This window comes from Toxotes jaculatrix, chromosome 5, assembly GCF_017976425.1.
Source record: "Toxotes jaculatrix isolate fToxJac2 chromosome 5, fToxJac2.pri, whole genome shotgun sequence".
In the NCBI taxonomy this organism is placed as follows: domain Eukaryota; kingdom Metazoa; phylum Chordata; class Actinopteri; family Toxotidae; genus Toxotes; species Toxotes jaculatrix.
In genome coordinates, this window is record NC_054398.1 from 2494908 (window position 1) to 2516876 (window position 21969).

Genomic DNA, 21969 nt, shown 5'->3' on the forward strand with positions numbered 1-21969 from the left:
GATTCATCCTAGTGATTGGTTTTGACAGCTACTGGATGGATTACCATGAAATGGGATGAGGTGTAATAACTTTGATGATCCTTTTCTTTAAGCGTCATCATCAGGTCGAAATTTCAATTTGTCCTCAAAGCACTGCTGTGCTCAAACGCAGCCGAATGGAGCCACCAATGCAGCTTCTTCTTATTACTGCCCACAAATTCCCGGAGACTGAAGACTGAAAGTAACAACGGATATATCCTACTGCGTAATATTTGTTTAGCCACAGCCTGATATGCTGTTACAGTACTGTCAGTTAAAAACACATTTCAGAGCCCATACCTTCTCTCTGGGGGTGGCCGTTATTTCACAGCAATGAACACTGCTTTCAAAAGTGTGGGCTTTCTATAACCGGTGTATTATTGCACCAGCAGCGAGTAATGCCAGGATCGGTCCACAGCCTTCATTCGGATCATAGCAACTTGAGAAATAACAGTAAGTAGGTTAGTTAGAGTTAGTTCATTTGAACTTGAATTTCTCTTTTTTAACCATAACATCAGAAAACTGCAAATTACTGACAACCATTAACTTACAAACAGGCTTTTGTGTCTTTCCACTGAAAAACACTTTTACAATTCTAGTAACACATGCCTCTTTAAATCACACAGCACCTGTCCGTATATTAGTCAGTTCAATTTTTTTTTTAATTTTTGTTCTGTAGTTTTTATAGTTCTTTGTTTTTTTTTAAGCAATGTTACTGTTTTTCTTGGCTTTCCCATTGTTTATTGCTGCAGCAGCTCAGTTTTCCCTGGAGGATCAACAAAGTTTCACCTAATCAAATCAAGCCAAGCACTGTGACCATCACTGTCAATTCACTACCAATACAGAGTCACAAATAAAGAAGGAAACGACAGACCAGGTGTTGGCAGGATTTTTTTTTTTTTTCTTCTGTTCACAGAGCTCTTTAAGTACCTTGTTAGCCCCCCAGGTTTGTGACAGGTTGTATTTCCCAGCAGTCCAGCAGCTGGTGTGTTATTGTTAGAGAGAAGCAACTAATTACCAGCATCATCTTGACGTTGCCCTGACCTGACTGACTGACTCGGGGTTCAGGAAGGAGGCAGTGTATAAACTCAGCTAGACAGGAGATCTTTCAAAACACAGGTAATTAAGTTGTAGTCCTAAAATAACAATAAATCTAATATCTAAGTCTAACCTCAGGCCTAAACAGAAATCATCTCAGCTGGAGACATTTTCCAACTTAATGTTACCTCGTTTGGTAGGGCTGATGAAATCTTAGCTGTCATTTGAGACTGTAAAGTGAATTGTCTGTGACTAAAAATGGGAAGCTGCTTTTGCCAAACTCCGTCTGTAGTCAAGCGCCATTCATCTTAAAAATTACCACTAATTTGAGTGGTAAGTCCACCACTGTTATTATAGACTGCATATGTGCCACATAGACCTTTATTTAATCTAATTTAGTAAGCCTATCACATCTAAATGGATTGTAGTCCTTTAAATTGCTATCATCTCAGAGAACTAAAATGCCATCATAATGATGTGAATGTTGAAATGCACCAGTTCAAGCCCTTTCTGTTCCTGAAATCTACAGATGAGCTCAGTGAATGGAGTGGGTCTGGAATTTGTGAGTACATTAATGGGGGTGAGATTTCTGACACAGACACCAGATGCTCAGTGTTTATTTCTGTGAGTGCTATGATACAAAATGTCAGTGGACATAATAAGATTTTTCTGAATCATGATATTTTTCTGCGAATGCCTATGATCCAAAGCCCTGTAGAAAGGAGGGTACGTGGTAGAACCATTGTGGTAGGGACTACGACCAGGGGACGTTAATCACTGATGGACTGGTCAGCGCTGGCCATGTTGCGATGACGTGGTGAGCAGGTGGATATGGGAGCATGGGGACGGTAGATGCTGTATGCCAGGTTGGCAGAAAATGCCTGCGTGTCGGCTTTGTTGAGATGAAAACCATCTGGACCGAAAGGATGTCCACGATTCCAGAAGAGACTGAAGTTGTCAATAAAGCGCAAACCTTTGGTGTCCCACGCAGACGAAAGCGTGAAAGTGTTTAGGCTGAGTAGTCTGATTGGGATTGAGGGCTGGATATGTGAACACTTCTATGGGACTGTTTGAGGAAATTAAAGAGGTTGATGAAGACTCGTTTGAACAGTTTGGACGGCTGTTTTTGAATGTCATTTATACCACCATGTAAAACGATCCTGTCGACATCAGGTAGGATTTTATTATGTCTGGCCTTTTATTAGCGATGTCCTGTACTGTGGCATCTGGGAAAAAAAAGTGCAGTACGCCATGATTCAATACGATATCAATACAATAACGATATCTGATGCCCTATATTGCAATAATAATACATTGCAAAGCACCTGAAGTGCAACATACCGGTTAGCTCCACTGCTCATATTCGAGACGTTGTCTGTGACAATGGCCGGGTCAAGTTTGTCGTGTTGCCCGAGTACCGTATTGCAGCTTGGCAATACCTGCAAATGGCATTTGTTTCGTCCATTTCATTTGTCCCTTCTTTGGCCGTAAAGCCAAAATGTAGCCAAACATCTGCTTTAAGCGATGAAGACGTGCACTGTACAAGAAGAGCTGCCCCCATTTTCTGCACTGACCTGTGAAAGTACACCGCCCCCTAATGTCCGGAGGGAGTTTCGATATATGGGACTAGGATATCGATATGAAACTGTTTGAAAATGTATGGATATAAATCTAAATATCGATTTTTTTGCACACCTCTAGTGACCAGGCTTTTGGTTTGGTGAACTGAGAAGGGGGCAGGGCTTATCTGGCTAGTCCAAAACCTCCAGTCCAGCTGAAGTATGCCGGGATGTCTTTATTCATGTTGAGTGGCAGACATGCAGTGAAGTTAGGGTTAGGGTCAGGGGAGAAAGATCACGCAGCCTTTCATGTCAGATTCGTGAAGTCAACGGGAGAGTGAGGATATTCAGAAAAGCAAGATGGCTCCTTCCTCCTGCTGGTTGTGGCTCCAAAGACCCTTGCAAGCAGGGGTGAGTGACAGGTGGGCGACACAGTGAGACACACTCCCTGATGGAGAATGCCTAATGAACCAGCACACCGAAGAGCCGCAGCTCCTCACTTCACTACGTGAATGCACTAACAGGAAGGATCGCTGCACGACTCAAACGCTGTGAAAACTCTATAATTAAGTAACTTTAATGAAAATCAGGGCAGATGAGCATGTCAGTGTGTCAGGGCCTCTGGAAGGAAGGAAAAATGCTTTTAAAAATAGCTGCACCACTAACACGAAACGGTTGGTAGTAATGTAAGTTGTAATCACATGTGATTTACCAACATTCCTGCAGCTGCCACAGGTAAAGGCTCGTTACATCAGAGACAGATAAGTAAAATAAATAATTCTGAACTGGCAGAACTGTCCAAAGTTTCTTTGCTGAATGAGCTGCAACTTGCCACCACCTGGTCCAGCAGCCGCTGTCATTTTAGCATTAATCTTATCAAAACAGCTGTCAGGTAATGTAACAGGCAGGACAGTCCCCAGCTCATCCTGACCATGATCCAGGACAAAAAACAGATGCTGGGCCATGTCAGTGTGTTGACAGGGAAAGACAGGTATGCATGTTAATTCCATTGAATCTGACCGCTGACGGTAGTGCAGCAGCAACCGAAGGAGTTCACATGAACAGGCTGTTGTGCAGCTGTTAACCGCCAAGTGTTTAAAACCAAACTGATTTTCTTTGCAAATTTCAAATTGAATGTCAGTGTTGCTCCAGGAGAGAGAAATTTAGCCTGCCACACACAGCAGCATGCAGTATTCATGGTCATGTACCGTATGTAATGCACATGCATTATGCATGAATTATGCTACCACCTGTAATGTTGGAGAACCATCTAAGAAAGCACTGAGTGTTAATCATTCATCTTCACACTGCATGTCTTATCTATAATACAGAGCTTCCACATGACTCACGTGTCCTTGATTTTTATTTCTATTGACAGTGGGTGATGTTTACTCTGCATATTAGTTATGAGCTGAAGCACTCCCAGGGATCAAGGTGTGTATACTGTAGTATGTATTGTATGGATGCTCTCAGCTCTACTCGACTTGATGTTATAACTGACATGATTTCATTATTATTAACATGAGACAGATACGATTATTACAAAAACGACCTGGTTTCAGTACATGTCAGAGGAGTTTGGTCTTATGTTCATGTGGTTTCAGGCTGGTACCATGGAGTGTTCCAGTAATAGGCATGGGTGAGTCTATATTTGGTCCATAAACAGGAGACGAGCATCTATGGGGAGGCAGCTGGTGTACAGCTGATGTGCCATTTGGGTTTTTCACCCAAAACGTTCCTCTTCCAGTGACATAATTTGAAAACACCGTGCAAAGCACCATGATTTTGCAAATGTCCTAAAACCTAAAAGCTAAGATAAAATAAAAAATAGTAGGATTTTTTTTTTTTTTTTTTAAATGCATAAATTAGGGATTTGGGAATATTTTCGAACATATAAGCATCATTATAAAACTTATCAAAGTCCTCAGTCCTCATACTCTATACACAAGTTTTTCCCTGTACCTTGGAAGTAGGCGATGTTCTGAAATCCCTGTTCTGTCACCGTATGTTTTGTGTGTTAAATCCTAATTTGTAGTGTGTCTGTTAACAGCAGCTGATAAATAAGATGATAATATGAAGTCCACTATTTTCCCCTGAACTGTGAAGTTACAGAGTTATAGCAGAAAATAGAACAACTAAACTATGTATAAGCACAGTAAATAAGTAAATATACTGTGTACAGTCAGGATGATCAAACATGAATATGGTATGAGAATTATGTTTATTGTAATTTAACTATCTAAGTAGATAGTGTAGATGTGTAGTGTTTGTTTGTTTGTTTGTTTGTTTTTAACCTGTGGACACAGACAAATATAAACTTGCAAATGCATGAGCATGCATATGCACCTGAAGTCATTTCAATTTCCCTGGGGCTGATTTGTTGAATACAAATACCCAATAGTCTCTCTCTCTCCCTCTCTCTCCCTCTCTCCATCCCTCTCCCTCCCTCTCTCTCTCTCTCTTTCTCTCGCTCAGGATGTAGTATCTCAGTTACCGTGTTGATTGCAGTCTGGAGAGACAAGATTTTCAGCCGTGACAAGAAGATGGACAGATATCGACAGATGAGTTCCTTAGAGTGGGGCTAACAATCCCAAACACACACACACACACACACACACACACACACACACACACACACACACACACTGGACGCACAAACACAGAATTCATCTATTCCTTATCGCAATCTAGCCCGTCACCCCACAGCATTTTATTTATATCTTTTTCTCTCTATGTGCTTTGTGCGGTGATGAAACAGTGCTCCTGATGGCCTATCTGTTTCCAGAGGAGTGAAGCTCCTGAGAGAAACAGCCATCACTACCAGACGAGGTCACTGAGTGAGAGGGAGAGAGATGTTTGTCAAAGGAAATGAAACCAAGAAAGTCATTTTATACACTGACTTCTTCATGTGCCGACGATGGAGCTCAGCCGGAATGTTTGGTGCTTCAGCTCCAATCCGTCTTTTAATAGTGACAGTAATGTGACTGGGGGTCAATCTCTGACCTGCAGTCAGTCGTCACCGTAAGAGACCAATAGAGAGACAGAGCTCATTTACATACCCACTTGTGTTTTTGCCGATGTCAGGGAGTCTGGTCTGTCCAACACTTTGGTCCAGAGTGAGACAGCTGTAAAGTTTGTAGGTTGATTCCCAGTTACTTCGGTGACCTACAGACCTTCCATTCACTGTCACCTTCAAGCTGAAGCTTCTGCTTCTTACAGTTCTGATCCTGAAAAATAGTGGTGAGATTTTCAGGAAACATACTGTTTGATATTTGTGGCCCACAGCTTCATGTGGACGACCCCTGTTCTTCCACACGTCACCATCATCAGATCAGCAATTTGCCCTGTAACTGCTGAAAACACAAATAATTAAACAGTTCATTTAATAGCCAGACTGCCATTAGATTGACCGAGTACATTCATACTCCCCTGAGGATGAAGTTCCTCTCTTTTGGACACTCTGTGAGCTTTAATATGCTGTTGCCTCAGGACAAATGGTCAGCTATGCACGCAAGATACTGCACTGTATAAAGTAAAGGGGTGATTGCCATGAAATTATGCAAACACATTCAGTCTCCCAAGAGGATGAGTCTTTTTGATTTTAATGACCTAATGTGCTTTCTTCAAGTGCTGTAACCTTTACTCCCTCCCTAATGAGATTAGCGCTGCTCCACCAGAGCACTTCAGCTACAGAACACGTGTGTGTGTGTGAATGTCAGCTGCAGTTATTCAGCGTAGAACCGAGCATGTGTCAGTCCCCAGTTCAAAGCTTATATTGGCACCGTAGCTCAGGCTCTGAAGGGCCCTCTTCACCTGGATACATTTTCTTATGCTAATTTGTGCTTGTTGCTGATTCAGACAGCCAGATTTAAATTGTAAATCCCGTAAATGTTCGAAAAACAAAAAGTTTTCCAAGAATTTACTTGAATACTTACAGCGTACTCTATTGAGCCGGCGTGGGCTCAGTAATTAACATGCAGAATAATTTTACATCTTTTCTACTTTTCTGCTGTTTGTTACCCAACTATTATTCTCTTACTCTATTCAGACACAATACGGGGTGTAGCTCTTACAGCGGAACAACAAGAGGAGATGACAGTTTTGCTCTTCAGTTTTAGTCGTATTAAATCAATTTTGTGTGTCCAGAGATACATGCAAGTCATCTGTGCTGAGTAATATTAGGACAGAAATAAACCAGACAGCTGCAAACCCAGGATGACCAGTCCCCGTCTGGATGCTGTGACACATATGGAGATCATGCTGGCCAAGTTGAACCAAACAAACAAGCAGGAACAGGATGGACATGCAGCATACAGCATGTATACGGTTTGACAACAGCGATGGACACAAATCATGTATTTAAATAGTAAAACCAGTAAAATGTGGAACTTTGAATGTCTTTAATATAACCAAACAAATTATAGACCTATGTGTCTACAGAGCTGATTTGTCAACAATTATTTTGAGTAAAAAAAAACAAAACAAACCTTTAATGCTGTGATTCTGAAGTATGCAAGTGCTGTGCAAAATCACGTTCAATGCCAGCTGATGATGATGTGCTGCCACATCAGTGTGACAGTTGCTAGGACTTTGCTGTGGTGTACTTATGATGAAATACATAACATTCAAAGCAAAAAAACAAAACAAAACAAAGATATCTGTAATGCAAGACATCAAACAGGACAGCAGCGCCACGTCAGAGGCTGCAGACATGTCCACGCTTCTGCTCCAATATACATGGAGCAGCCACACACACTTCATTTTACAACAGAGGTGTAAACCTCAGTGTGCGTCGGCCGACCGGCATTAGAGCAGAGAGTGGGACATCCTTCACTGGCTTCCCACACACTGGCAGCTGTAAATCAGGGAGGGACAGGACTTCCACTCTTCAGATTCACACAACACTCCCATACATTGTGTGTGGTGAAGTGGAACAGTAGTTAATCAACTTCAGACTTCACATTGTCATGAGTTCTTTATGTGTGTTTGTATTTTTCGAGTTTTAATCCTTGGGATTTCAGTGACACCTCTGGTTACTGGCGATAACAGTGAGGGTGGTTTAATGCTGTGGCTGAGTTCTGATTTCATGCTGCTCACAGTGCATGTAGTGAAGTTACCTTGCAGAGGAGTGGGAGGTGTGCAACCTGTCACCTGCTTCTTCGTCTAATCTCTCACTGCGGCTGCTCCTTGTTCCGTTGTTCTCTGTAATATTAAAAAATGATCCGCTGATGAAAAATGTTGAAAATGACCATTATCCTGTTTCGCAGACATGTTTTTTTTTTTTGATGAATAATTGTGGTCTGTGCACGTCTGACAAATACAGTGTGTTTCCTGTGATTGCTTCACAGTAAAAGCAGTTCCATGTTTAACACTTTTTATGTGAAGCAACAGCAGCGGGAAATGTTTGATTTGTATTAGCAGTAACTTAATATGGCTCTGATACAACTGTAGGAGAGCGGACAGTGAACAGTGAGGCTGATATCAGTGAGACATGATTACAAACAGCAGGTCTGGATCCCGCATGTGGGTTAAATAAGTTAAGTTTATACTATTACTAGTAATAGTAGTTAGAGTAGTACTCAAACAGTGTGCCACTAGAAGTAACAGTCTATCCAAAGGAGTTGTGACTGAGAGATGCTTCAACAAAAGTTTTTTTTTTAAACTGACCTTTATTGAATTACTGAGAGGAAGCCACCATACTGTACATGCATGCTATGAAACCACAGACCAGAGAACATATCATATTTCTTAAAACAATCAAACATCATCTTCCTGCATCAATACAGATAAAGCCACGTTTAAAATCAATACATCTGTAAATCTGTTATTACTACACATTTAAATCACAACGAACCAGCAGCTATCCAGGGCTAAATAATGACACACACACACACACACACACACAGAGTGGCATGTCCAGGGGAGTTGCTGCTATCAGCCAAACCAAACCAAACACACCAATTAACCAAAAATTACAAAGAGTATTTTCAGGATCACAGTACAGAAAAGAATGGGTGGATCACCGTGAGTAGACACTGATCCTCTAGTTGCCATCAGCGACTGTACTGTCCTTTCTGATAGCCAGCTCCCTGCAAACAGTACCTACACATGCCGTCACATACATACGCAGGCATCCAGACATACTGTATACAGTGAAAGAAAGATTTTACATCAGTTGAAACATCAATAAAACCGTCGGCCAATAAACACATCAAGGACGCAAAGAAAGGGTGGTTTTTCCTTTAGAACATCGTAGTTAATGCGTCAGCACACGACATGCTCCACCATTACAGTAAACGGTTAAAAAAGAAAACTGGGGGCATGACGTGAAGCTCCTAACATTCAGCCTGCCTCCCCTGCTCTTACAGTACCAGTCTATAACATATGAATCCAAACAGCAATGTCTGCTCATGAAGGGAACGTGGTTTGTAGAATAAGAGCTTGTCATCAAAGAGACTGACAAAGCCATTCCACTTTAACCATCTATCATCTCATCAGTCTGATGACACAGTTTTGTCAGAAAACAAAGCAGTTACTATCCTTCTAGTGTGAATTTTAAAGCAGCTCTAAACTTTTTTTTTTTTTTCAGCAACAGATCAATGTGTAATGGGAACGGAGGCCGCTGGCAGCAACAAACCCACAGAGAATTAACGTCTGCATTTCCCTCAGTTCTTTGAATGCTTTGACATATTTTAGCTCATTATGTTTGGTTTACTAACCACAGACTCTTTCATCAAACTCATTTCCATTTGCAGATGGCTGCTGTTTTCAGCACGACAGTTCTGACAAACTTTAGTTTAAGTTTTAATATGGCTGTGATGAAAACGATTTAGGCTCTTTAATTTGATTATACATAAGCACTGCTACACACATGGGACAATATGGAAGCCCATTCCTATCAATATAATGAAAAAAGAAGCTATATTGAAAAAAATAATTTAGTATCTCAAAATGATGAGAAACCTTTTCAGTATAATTAGAAACATTCTCACTATTTTGAGAAAGTTTCTCAATAAAATGATTTACAGGATTTTTTATTCAGCATGACTGAAATAAGCTTCCATACATATGAGGCTTATGCACATTTCAATAACATTTCTCATTATTTTGAGAAACAAAATCATTATTTCAAGGAGGTTTCTCATTATAATGACTTATCAGATCTTTTTTTCTTTCATCACACACATAGCACATTTTCAAAAAGCTAAAATATCCTGTAAATAAACGGGAAGCAAACTTTTAGGAGCATAAAAACACAGATTCATTTGAACAAAAAAATATCAAAAAGCCACCAATACCCAGCAGGATAAGTGTAGGCATGCAGTTCATTTTAGTAAAACAATCCAAGTAAAATTGAAACATAATTTACATCTCAGTTACAGCACTGTACGCCATCATTTATAGTAACAGTAATGAAAGAGAAAGGAACAAAAACAAGAAATTGTTGACCATATGTTCATGCGGTGTGTTCTTCAAGAGCTTACTTTGTTAGACTCTTTAAACTTGCCTTAATTCCCCCTTTGAAATATATTTTTTTTAGCTTCAGAAAACACACTGCCAACTACATATATAAAAATAATAATAATAATGATCTACCCTATAAATCCTCATACTGACCGGGTCTTATGGGAAAAGCTATTTACACTCACATTCTCTCATTAAATATAATGCCAGGAAGATAATATCACTCAACACAGTGTATACAATGTACATGTGTACACTAAGGTGCTAAGGTATTAGCATGGTAGATCCAAGAATGACCTGGAACCCATGATGACTGGTGTCACTGGTTTCATCAGTTAAAGGGTAAGCTGACTTATCGGACAAGGTTATGAAAGCAATTAACTGCCATAAAGAATCTATAAGTAACCAAATACCTCAATGTGAAATTTATAAATCTGACTTTATAACACTGAAATATGGAAAATTCATACACCAAATACGGTAATGCTCATTACAACCAACAATGTTCATTTAATTATAGAGTTCAACTTTAAATTGTCAGTCAAAAGAAAAACATTTTAGTGGAATAAGTTCAATGGAATTTGCAACATTAAGAATTCAGGGGTGATTAAAGTTCACAGTTAGGCATTCGGTTGATTATAAGATTCAAATCTTTAGGGTCATTATTTGCTTCTATACAAGTTCCCAAGACCTGGTTCATTTCTAGACAAAATACTGGTTTTGGTTCCTGGACGTACAGAACACATGTCCAGGAAAATGTTTAGCAAACCTCAGTACAAAGACAAAGCAGAGAGTTTTTATCTCAGAACAACTGCTCTAACACTTTCAAAACTGTCCTTTTTATTTTATTATTTTACTGATATGTATGCTTAAATGTAAAAGGTGAGCTAACTGTTCCCAGTGTACCGTGGTAGACATGTTAAGTTGTGGAAACAAGCTCCTAGACCCACAGAGATTAAATTAAAATCAATGTTCTCCTCTGATCCAGGGTGAGACAGAACCAACCAAATATTAATATTAATATTAATGATTAATGATGGTTATACTGCATGTAGGGCTCTAACAACTATAATTTTTAATGTATAATTCATGGCAGTGAGTCCAAACATCATAAATGAATGGATTGGAGTTTGGACGTATCCTCTGACTCTTTAGAAACTAAACTGCAGCACAGATTAAAATCAGAGAAGTGAAGATGAACAGCTGGTAACATGTAACATGTCTCCATGTTTTAAGCTCAGGCTTTTATCTACAGTTCTCAGACAGCTTGCTAAGCATTTCAGAAAAAAATCACTGTTACAAACTATACAGTATTTTACATTTAACACTCACGACACTCTCATGTTGTCATTGTTTTATATGGAGGACCAAGATGTCTTAGGTGTGTTTATAAGCTCACTCATAGTATAATTACATATTCAGACTTTAGTTAAAAATGTTTCTGAACTCTGAATTTAATCTTTCATCATTCTGACCAGTGCAGTTCAGATCAGTGCAGTTCAGAGGGAAACAGCTGACACTGTTTTAACGGTATGGAATAGAGAAAATTGTCCATTCACGTACAAATCGTGTTGTTTTAGTCTAAAAATATCAAACTCCTTTACAGATAACAGAAACAGTAAAACACCCATCAGTGTGTTCATGACTCCTACACCCATTAAAGCTGACTATCTGTGTGGTAACATCCAACACGCCAACAGGAGGCCGTCAGATTGAATCAGCCTTGGACTGTTCAGGAATGTGATCAGATTGTGATCACTGCTATTTTCAGTATTAATGATACAGAAGATGATAACACTGATAATGATAAACTTGATCATGGTGATGATGACATTGATGATAAATATAATGGCTATGATGATAATTTGATATGCTTTCATTAGCACATTTTATTCATATTTTATTCTACAGATATTAGATTTCAAACTCACGTATATCTGACCAGTTAATGCTTGTGTTGCTCAGGCTAATTAACTAACTACTGAGGTTTGTTTAAATAGTCCTGCAAGAGAAGAGTATCTCAAAAATTATCATACTATGTCCCACTCAAGGGATTTATATTTAACTTACTTAGTAGCTCTGTGAGTAACACATGTGCCACTTTGACAGAAACAAACTATAGATTGTTGCATTTCTCTGTGATCACTGTGTGTTGTTGATTTTCAAATAAAACAGAAATATCAAAACACACAGGGAACACAGAGCATCACACAGTTCATTCCCCCCTCACTGACCCTTCAGCCTGTGCTTGCTACTGTACAAGAGAAAAAGAAAGCGTGTGTCTTTTAAAGCTGTTGTTACTTTGCCATGTTTTTTTTGTTTTTTTTTAAACTTTCAAACCGTATCTCAGCATTGAATCACAGCTGGACAGAGGATGCATGACAGATTAGAAACCGTGCACAGTCATGGAAGGGGAACTTTGGATAGGAAATTGACTCACTAATGCAAAAGATCTCCTTTTTATAGACAAAAATGTGTCCTGACAAATTCTTCTGTGAAAGTGAAAGTAGATATTGGATAAGGCAGATCACTAAAATCATGTCACATGAAGTCTTTTACAAAGCGATTTATTCATTATTCATCGTCCTGGAAATCCTAATAAATGACCTTAGTTACGTTACTCGGTGAAACAGATTCTAGGATCTCGGTTCATTATGGGATTCAGGTCATAACAGCAGCAACAACAGCTTTAAACAAAACACAGTGTGACGCATGATGAATTTAGTCATCATCGTTCTTCTATTTACATGTGACCTCAGTGGTCAAGGCAGAATCTAACACTTTTTACTCATGAAATACATGAAGGTCACAGTTTCTCCTCTCTTCTGTCATCCTGTGCATGAGTAATCCACAGCTGTTCTGCGACTGGATGAAAAACAACTCAGCTGAGTAGTTTTTAAAGTCGCTGTTGTTTTCTTCCTATCAGATTTCAGTGGTACTTATAAGTTCCGAGATATCCTACAATGCGGTGAAAGTTAAATATTTACACTTTTTTCCTGTTTATCATTTGATGTGTGCCTGTCCGCAAAATTTACTGTGGTATCATCCGAGGAAGGCCGAGCCCCGTCACCAGTCAGCGACGTCTCAAACGGACCCACACCAAAGCTCAAAGTATCTGGGCTGATGTCAGAGGGATGCTCTGCTTTGTTGCCGTTGACTGTCTCCTGATGACTGCTTCCATTTTGTTTTGTAGTCATGTCAGTGGTTGTATTCAAGATGGTTCTCCTCGCCTTTTCATTGGTTCCATTGCTGCTGGCCTGGGAGGTTCCGGGGTCTCGGGCGGTGTTGAACCCGGTCTGGACTGTTGACAGCGTCCTCTGATTTCCTTCCGGCCGCTGGCAACGGTAAAGCCCACGAAACGCAGAGCGAAACTTCTGAGACATGGCGTTATATATGACAGGGTTTATAGCGCTGTTGGCATAGATGCATGTCCGACAAAACAGGAGGAACCATTCGTTCAGATAGGGCGTGGACACAAAGGAGTTGATCAAAACTAAAGTCCGGTACGGCATCCAGAGCAGAGCGAACAGGATCACCACTACTGCCAGCATCTTAGTCACCTGTAGGGAAGTAGCAGAGATACGGTTCATTAAAACTATCAAAATATGATAATATGATATCTGTTAACAGATTAATACTACAAGCCAATTTCAAAGACGTGGCATGCTGATGGCAGCTCCCAAGAGAAGAAGACTTCAACAACAACCTCAAAAATGCTTTCCCGCAACTATAACTGAGTCTGGCTGTTTATATGGACTTTATTTCGTGTGGGTAACCTATCAGTTACAACTCCGACTGTTGATACAAGTCCAGCAGTCTTTACTTTGTTTAGATTAGGTTTGTAGCTGGCTCTGTGAAGTCAGTTGGATCTAAGGAATAAAGAGAGCTAATAGGCAGTGGTCAAAAGGCAGGCAAGGAATCATATGGAATCACTACTGCAAGTGAGCACAACAGAAAGCAACAAGACGAATAGCTGATCTGGTAACTAACTGGTATAAAGTGAGACTGGTAGTGACAAGACGTTTTCAGGGATGGTCTCATGTGTTTGTGGTAATTATGATTCACTGATGTGAAAACCTCATCCTTTCATAATGAGTGAGACAGTCATTTAAACTGACATTAATTGGTGGAAACAGATTTATAAGATGCTCTGGTTTCAGCGTAGTTTTGAAAGTCACAGTGATATTCATCCACCAACAATCAGCGTACCGTGCAAGCTGCTAAAAGTTTGTGCCCAGCCTCCGAGGCCCAGCGATATATGGGCTGATGCGTCGTTATAATTTCCCTGATTAGCTGTGATTGCTTCATGATTGTTTGAGTCATCATCAACACATTGGATGATGCATAAGCAACCACCAAAGGAAGAGGGTGTGTGTATTTGTGTGTGTTAGAGACGGAGAGAGTCCGTGTGTGTGCGCGAATTTGACACCACTAATTGACATGCTGTGTGTGTCTGAGTGCATGTTAAGAGGGGGTTAACTGAGGCTTTTTAGCTAAATGACTCATCTGAAGAGTAGGAGACAAAGGAGGGGCAAGAGCAAGTGAGCGGAGGGGATGAAAGGACAGGAAAATGAAATGATGAGGAAAATGGAGCAAATTATAGAGTAAAGTTCTCAAAAGTTAAGCTCAGGCAGTTGAAACAAATTCTGTATCTCGCCTAAACCAACATTTTCTACAGCCGAAACCAGCATGTCAAATAAATTGTGCTTGGTGTATGCACTGAGTGAGTTGTAGATTTGTGTTCCTGTTCATTAGAAACATGCATTACAAACCTCTGCGGCGAAGTCAGATCTGGGATCAGTGGAAGTCATTGATCCATTTTGTGATCAGAATTGGTCCAGAGCTGTTGACTCTGGAAACAAATCTGTAAAACCTTGCTAATGACTCTAAACAATATATTTTATGGTTTTTATGGAAAAATCTGAGGAACACGTTACAGCATTCCATTTTTGCAGCATCTTAGCCCTTTTAGACAGAAGCACAGTGGAACCAGCCATCCCTGAAAATAAATCCAGCCAGTGATCACTCAAAACAGGACAGATCTACTTCAGTGCATTCTGCAAATGTACTTTAATGCTTTTGTAGAGAACAGAAATCTCTGTACTGTGGCTTTTCAAATGCCATACACCCGCCACACCAAAAGTGGACACAAAACCCCTCAGTCCTTTCTGGACTAAAAAGAGCTTTGCCGTAACACTGCTGAGTGGGTAAAGGCTTATGAAGGTAGATGCTTTCAAGACTAAAAAGCCTGAGACAATGTATGCTACTATCCAAGGGCACTGAAAAAAAGCAGCACTGCAGAGCAATATCATGCAACCTGAGAGGGGGGGCTTTCTAAGTAAGAAAGCTCTCTGACTGCTCAGCCTGAGGAAAACAAGCCATAACCTCCACAATTGCCTTCAGGACCTCATAACAGCCAGGACGGAGTCGAATATAGAGCCGACAAAAGAGCACTTTACCGGCGCTGTTCGGGGGGGGAATCATGGCCTCTATATTCTCATAAGATCACACACACAGCCAAAGACGAGTCGGGGGTCAAATGTGACCAGAGCTATCCCACAGCAATTACTTGATAGGTAAGACAAGATGTTGCAACAAGAAGGAGCATGCAGTGGGGGTTAATATGAAATGGGGTAAATGTGGGACAAGGCGCTGACCTGTTTCCTGGAGGAGAGCGCGGTCTTTGTTCGGCCCTGGCGGCCCCCTTTCCCCGCTTCAGAGGTTTCCCGGCAACTCCGCCGCAGCGTGGTGGCGCTGGTGTCAGGTTGGTTGGGCAGAGGACTGGAGGAACACACAGAGACAGGGTGTTAGAGCAACCATCCCACAGAATGACAGGCATCGGTTGGTTGGTTGGTTGGTTTTGTATCTCAATTCGGTTAATGTGTTAGGAGATGGCTGGATTTAACACGTGCTGTAGGGTTTCCTTACACGGCTCAAAAAGTGCTGTGGCTTTTGGAATCCCAGTAACAACGAACATCACTTCTATAACAAAAACACCAAACACCACAAAATCCATTACTTGATGTCCTTTTTAGCTCTGTCTCCAAAATCTCCTCAGAAATGTATCTGGCTCTTTAGCTGCTAATTGCTCCACCATGTTCACCAGATAACAGCTGCTTTTGTCTGCCTGCTGTTTGGTGGTGGGCAGGTCGTCCACGGTGTGTTTATCGGAGCTGCCTGCTGCAGCTGGAAATGAAGCAGATGAGGGAAGTAAGACTGAACCAAGACAGCAGTAACAAAAACAAAGAACTATTGTAATTAATCTTGTAATGTCACATTCCACAATTGAACGTCACATTGACGTTTCACGAAGGTCGGTCTCCAAGACCGCTGGATCCTGTGTTTCCCCTAATGAAACTTCAGGGTCTTTCATTTAACTCCCTGTCTGGTAAATGCTATTCCTCTAGTTCGTAACACAGGATTTCTGTTATAAATATTTAGGTTTCAAGATCAAACTGAGATTTAAAAACCCCAGATGACATTATCAGGACTATTAACTCAGATTTAACGAAGCTTTTCACAGGCTGAATACTCTCGTTAGTATTCCTCATGAGTAAGCTGATCTTCATCTGTAAAATGGGAGGAGTGACCCTTATTAGTTACTTAACTTATGTCATAATGTCTTAATATGGTTTGAAGGACCTTCTGCAGTACCTGAGGTAGAGGATTCGCGCAATCATGCCATACAGCACGATGTCAAGGAGCAGGGGGATGACGTAGAAAATGGCAAAGTCGATGAGGTAGATGGGCAGGTAGAGCTCCCGTTTCGCTTTGTAGCCACACTGCACATGTCCATCCTCGCCCACCTGCATATGACACAGTTATCATAGACACGTTGTAATATAACAGGCTAGTGGGCTGAGATCCACAAAATCATCTTCCGCATCTCAACATAATAACACTACTCTCTGCAATGGAACAGAGCTCTTAAAAAGCTTTTCACATTCTCCTGCAGTTGAACTGGCATTTGCACAAAAGAGGTCTTGATGATCACAAATGTTTTATTCCTCTGTCCGTGACTCACATACTTACTGAAAATCTATGCGGTCCCTGTAAAGAGTACTATTGTGTGTTTAGTACAGCCTACAAGTGTATTCACATACCAAAACCTTCATTTGTGGCCACAAAACGAACGTAGCTACAGCACGCAAACACTTATCCTTGTAACTGAAGGCTACTCTGATGTGACGTAATTTAACCCAGTTAAATTAGTAACACACAAACCTTTATTGAACATACAATATATTTCTCTAACCTGAAGGTCCACCAGGAAAAACCACAGCATGCAGTAGATGCAGATGAAGATCCAGACCCCAGCAATGATCCGCTTGGCCCGGGACACTGTGCACACTGCCTGAGCCTTCATTGGATGGCAGATTGCTATGTACCTGCAGGCGAAGAGAACATGGAGGGTTCGAACACAAGGTCGCTGTGGAACTGTGGATGCCGGTATTTTTTACTGTCAACAACCTGTTGTTAACAACCTAAACAGCTGTATATTCTGTAGGTTGTTTGTCCCTACCTTCAAATACGACCCATAGGAACATACCAGTGGCAGGTATACGAGACCTTCCTTGTGTCCTATGTTTTGTCTATCGTACTTTTACCCCCAACTTTGTCCTTCCATGGACTTTGTCACTGTGAACAAACTATATCTTCATCGCCTAACTTCATCCTTTGCTCCTGTCATAATCACTATGTCCACTAGAGGGCGCCTAACAGTAAAACGTAAATATGGGTCGCAATGAGGTTTTTGCACAGACGATCTGTGGGGTCTTTTAGTCCGAAATGTGACGAATCTCCTTAGCGCCCTATAACTGGTTCTTTCACAGAGTTAGTATAGTTTATGTATTTTTTTTTCTTTGTGCAAAGGAGATGATGATCAAGATCTCCTAAGGTTAAAGGGTTTATAGATGCTGCTCTCAGCTCCTGCTACAGAAACACAGCAGGTGGAATTTTGGTTTTCATTTGGTTTTTATCATTGCTTTGAAAACGTATATATTTACACTGTTCCCTATTATTCTGGATAATCCTCATACGTGCTGTCAACAGTTTTCATAGGAAGTGTTTCTTTGGAAGGAGTTTACAGTGCAGTCTAAGGATTATCCAGGGTAAAGGCGAAATGTGACTTTCAAGCTTTTCATTGTTGCATTATCTCCAGTACGTCCTCCGACTGTGTTTGCTCCTCTTCTTCATCAGTGTTAGGTCTGCAGCACAGACCACACCATCTGCTGGACACCAGCAGAGTTTAGACTCTACCCTATGGTTTGCATGGGGAATGCTCTTTACCAGAACCACAGTAACATATGAGAAGATGAAGTCCTTCAGATTAAATAACATAGAAGCGTTTTCTGACTTTCCTGCCCCTGTCAGCAGGAGAGCACTGGTGGATGGGGCTGGTCACCATGGCTACAATACATGGTTGACATTAAGGAACAATTGTGGTCAAGGTTAAAAGAAACCAACAGAGGGACTGGTAGTAGAAAATGGGAAACAATCGGTAGTTTCCCGTGTTAGTTCACTGTTTTTTGACCCATCCATCCACCTCCTCCTCCTCCTCCTTACACTCACTCTGCTGCTCTGTAACAACATCACACACCTTGGCTTCTGTCATATTTTCTACAGCCACCAGAGGGTTTAACATAATGTCATTTTGGGGCATTTACTGAAACAAACAAAGCTGTTGTTCTTCTTGGGAGGCTGTCTCCCGAGGTCACAGATGGGGCTATAAGCAGTATAACGTCTATAACCATTTCTTTAAACTAAAGGTTCAGATGAAGTTACTGATGCTGCCTCACATAGTTTACCTTGTTCACATGTAGAGCATTAGATTAAACACTTGTCTTCAGTAACTCATGCAAATTAAAAGCCAAAGCATCCTACAGGAAAAGCAACATGAACACCAGTAATAACTCACACCAGCACAAGCCAGAAAAAAAAAAAAAAACATTTACAGTGGGTTGTTTGTCCATCCTCACCTCTCTACGGTGAAGGCAGTGATGGAGCAGGCGGACACATTGATGCCCAGGTACTGAAAGTAGATGATCCCCAGGCAGCCGGCGTGGCCATAAATCCATGTGCCCGTCAGACTCTCCGACACATTGGGCAGTCCCGCTGCCACCAGCACCATCAGGTCGGCTATGGCCAGGCTGACCAGGTAACAGTTGGTGGGTGTCCTCATGTGGCGCGTGGTGAGCACCACGAGGACCACCATAATGTTGCCCACAATGCCCACGCCACACACCAGCAGGACCAGGAACACAGACACTGCCTTGTACTCTATTAACTGAGAGATGGCGATGTTGGGACTCAGAGAGATGTTGGTCGGGGTTTCGATTCTGGAGCTCACGTTGTCGGTCATATCTGCTCACAGCTGGCCTCTTTATTCCCCAAGAGTTTGTTATTCAAAGGCTACGTGCATTTGATTAAAGTTAAGTGATGAGGGGCATGATGCTGAATTGTCGCCATGTTTTTTTTTTTTCATCTTCATTTAGAGCATTAACTCTCATTTAAAGCCAGTCCAGTTGAAAGCAGCATTATGATATTGGCTGTTGTGAAGCTTAAACATCTCACAGGTTTGAGTTATCACCACAGAGGAAGAAACAGCTGTTATGAGTCTTTGATAATTGAGAAGGGGAAATGAACGCTATCTTTGTTTTCTTGTCTTTAATATTTCCCTCTGTCGTTCCCCTTCACTGTCACTGTCTTCTTTTCAACAAATGTGAGTGAAAAATAATAGCGTAACGTAGAACATAATTATCCCAGGACATCCAAACAGCGCTCAGGCCCCTGTTCAGTCACCTAGAAATAGAAAATGAGTTCAGTTAATTGGACGAATGGGGAATTGAACTGACAAAACCCTTGGACTTTCATGTGCCAGTGTCAAACACACATATTAATTCATACACAGAATTTCTCTCTGTGACTTCCTCAGGTACCTGCAGTTCTGGCTGGAATCAATTGATAAATGCTGTCAGAAAGCAGAAGTGCTCATGCAAACAGATAAAGGATATGGTGGTTACAACCAAGGGAGGAAAAAAAATGAAAGAACAATGCAAGCTGGTGGTTTCAGATGGCACTGAGACGTAGCCGCGTGTAAATGTAGGGCTGTAATTGTTCAAATCATGTACAGAAAAGATCTTCAGCAATTTGTTTTTTTGTTTTGTTTTGGGTTTTTTTGAGTGTTTTTTTAGATTTTGAAATACAGTGGTGTCTGAGATTGTCTCCTGTGTACAAAGTTGGCATTTTGTCCTGAGGGTGGCGCCAGAGTAAAGCTCATGCAGTGCCCTGTAAAGGTTTTCTGCCTCTGATACTCATTGAATTTCATTTCATTCATCTGAGAGAGCCCTGTCCCCTGTAGGTCCACAGACCTCAGATTGAGAGCCAGATCTAAAACCACGCCTTGTGAAGCTTTAATAAGCTCCAGTGTGGATGGGCATTAAAAGACAATATTCAAATTAGCCATTTAGGTGAGGCTGAGCATAACAAATAACCCCTAATACTGTACTCAGGGCATAAACACACTCAATGAGTGCATTAAGATCATTTTAGCATAATATTCTGACAAAACACACAAGCAAGCAGGGGGTTTATTCCTCCTCTCCTCTAATCATGCGCTCACGATACCTCCTGGTGCATTTCTAGAAAAGTTACAGCCAAATTCCTAAAATCCTGTACTGTAAAAAGATTTCTAATTAAAGCCATTTCTTAAACTATAACTGCTTTAAAAAGATTTTGAGGTTATTAGAGGACAAAGTGTTAACCAGTTTTGTTCATCAAAAGAGTCCTGAGGTTTGTTTTGAGGTTTCACATTCTGCCGAAAGCTAATTAACCACTGAGAAATACTGTGACACTCTACAAGGCATTTATTGCTCTCTTCACTCTCCTCCCAGCCTGAGCAGACACACATGCTGGACCTCCCCTCCTGAGGGCTGCCTCTAATAAATTGAGGTGGGCATGAAATGAAAAGTAATTTAGTTCCACTATTCTGTCATAATTCACACTGCATCCGCCGTTCAGTAGAGCTGATCTTCTGCAGATTTCTGATGATCCATCATGCTGGGCTGTGTGAGGTGCCTGAGGAGCATGTTCGGTTGGAGGGTTTCCTGTTCTGCTGCAGTTTACAAACAAAGTGGAAGAGGTAACTCATCATTTTGGATTTCCAAAAAAAAAAAAAAAAAAAAGTCTAACTACTGTGTTAAAGGAATAATTCAACATTTTTGGAAAATGTTTAGTTTTGAGTTTTGTGCAGATTAGCTCTGAGGCTCTGAGGCATAGCGTTAATTAGTGAGCTTCAGAAGGAGCTGGAAGGCGTCTCCAAAGCTGTTTCTAGTCTTTATGCTGAGCTAAGATATCCATATCTTGGCTGTCGCTTCACATTTAGCATACAGACATTAGTGTGGCATCAACCTGTGTTACCACTGAACTGTGGACAGAGTGCGTTACAACACTAGTGCTTGAACCCACTTACTCTTGCATTAGACTTCACATCTAACTCAGTCTGGACTAAACTCTGAACTGAGGCTTTAAAACACAAAGGTTTTGTGAGTCGATTTTTTGGTGGAAATAAACTAGTTAGGCTTGCTGAGACATTTCTACACATAAAATTTAGCAGTGATGAACCATCTGTAATAAATACTTGAAGGTCACAGGTGTCATGGATCAGGCAGGTTGGACCCAAATGCAGACTCCAAGACAAAATGAAGATATCTTAATAACACCAGGAGAAACTCCATGGAACAAACACCGACCCGGGTGGGTGGACGGATCCAGGGGCCAGTGGACGGGGAACAGAGATATGGGGCTGGAGATCTCAGGGGAACAGTTAGAGGAATGGGCATGGGGCAGAGCAGTAGACCTTCAGCTGACAGCCTGAGGGCTCGGCGGGCAA

At 41.1% G+C, this 21969-nt stretch overlaps 1 protein-coding gene across 1 annotated transcript; it reads right to left on the bottom strand.

Moving 5' to 3' along the window:
• Positions 1 to 13054: 13054 nt before the first annotated feature.
• Positions 13055 to 19440, bottom strand: trhr2 (thyrotropin releasing hormone receptor 2). Its single transcript, XM_041038146.1, has 5 exons — positions 19058 to 19440; positions 17335 to 17467; positions 16734 to 16885; positions 15737 to 15860; positions 13055 to 13639 (listed from the first exon to the last, which is right to left on the bottom strand). The coding sequence occupies exons 1-5, from the start codon at positions 19438 to 19440 to the stop codon at positions 13055 to 13057; spliced, it is 1377 nt and encodes a 458-aa protein (XP_040894080.1).
• Between the last annotated feature and the right edge of the window lie 2529 nt (positions 19441 to 21969).

Bases quoted from the DNA above. Each gene is read 5' to 3' on its own strand.
- trhr2 (XM_041038146.1), bottom strand. From the start codon at position 19,440: ATGACCGACAACGTGAGCTCCAGAATCGAAACCCCGACCAACATCTCT. The intron at 15,861-16,733 runs GTACTGCAGAAG...GTGTTCCTCCAG, and splicing joins GCGCGAATCCTCTACCTCAG to TCCTCTGCCCAACCAACCTG. The intron at 13,640-15,736 runs GTCAGCGCCTTG...ACTTCCCTACAG, and splicing joins CGCTCTCCTCCAGGAAACAG to GTGACTAAGATGCTGGCAGT.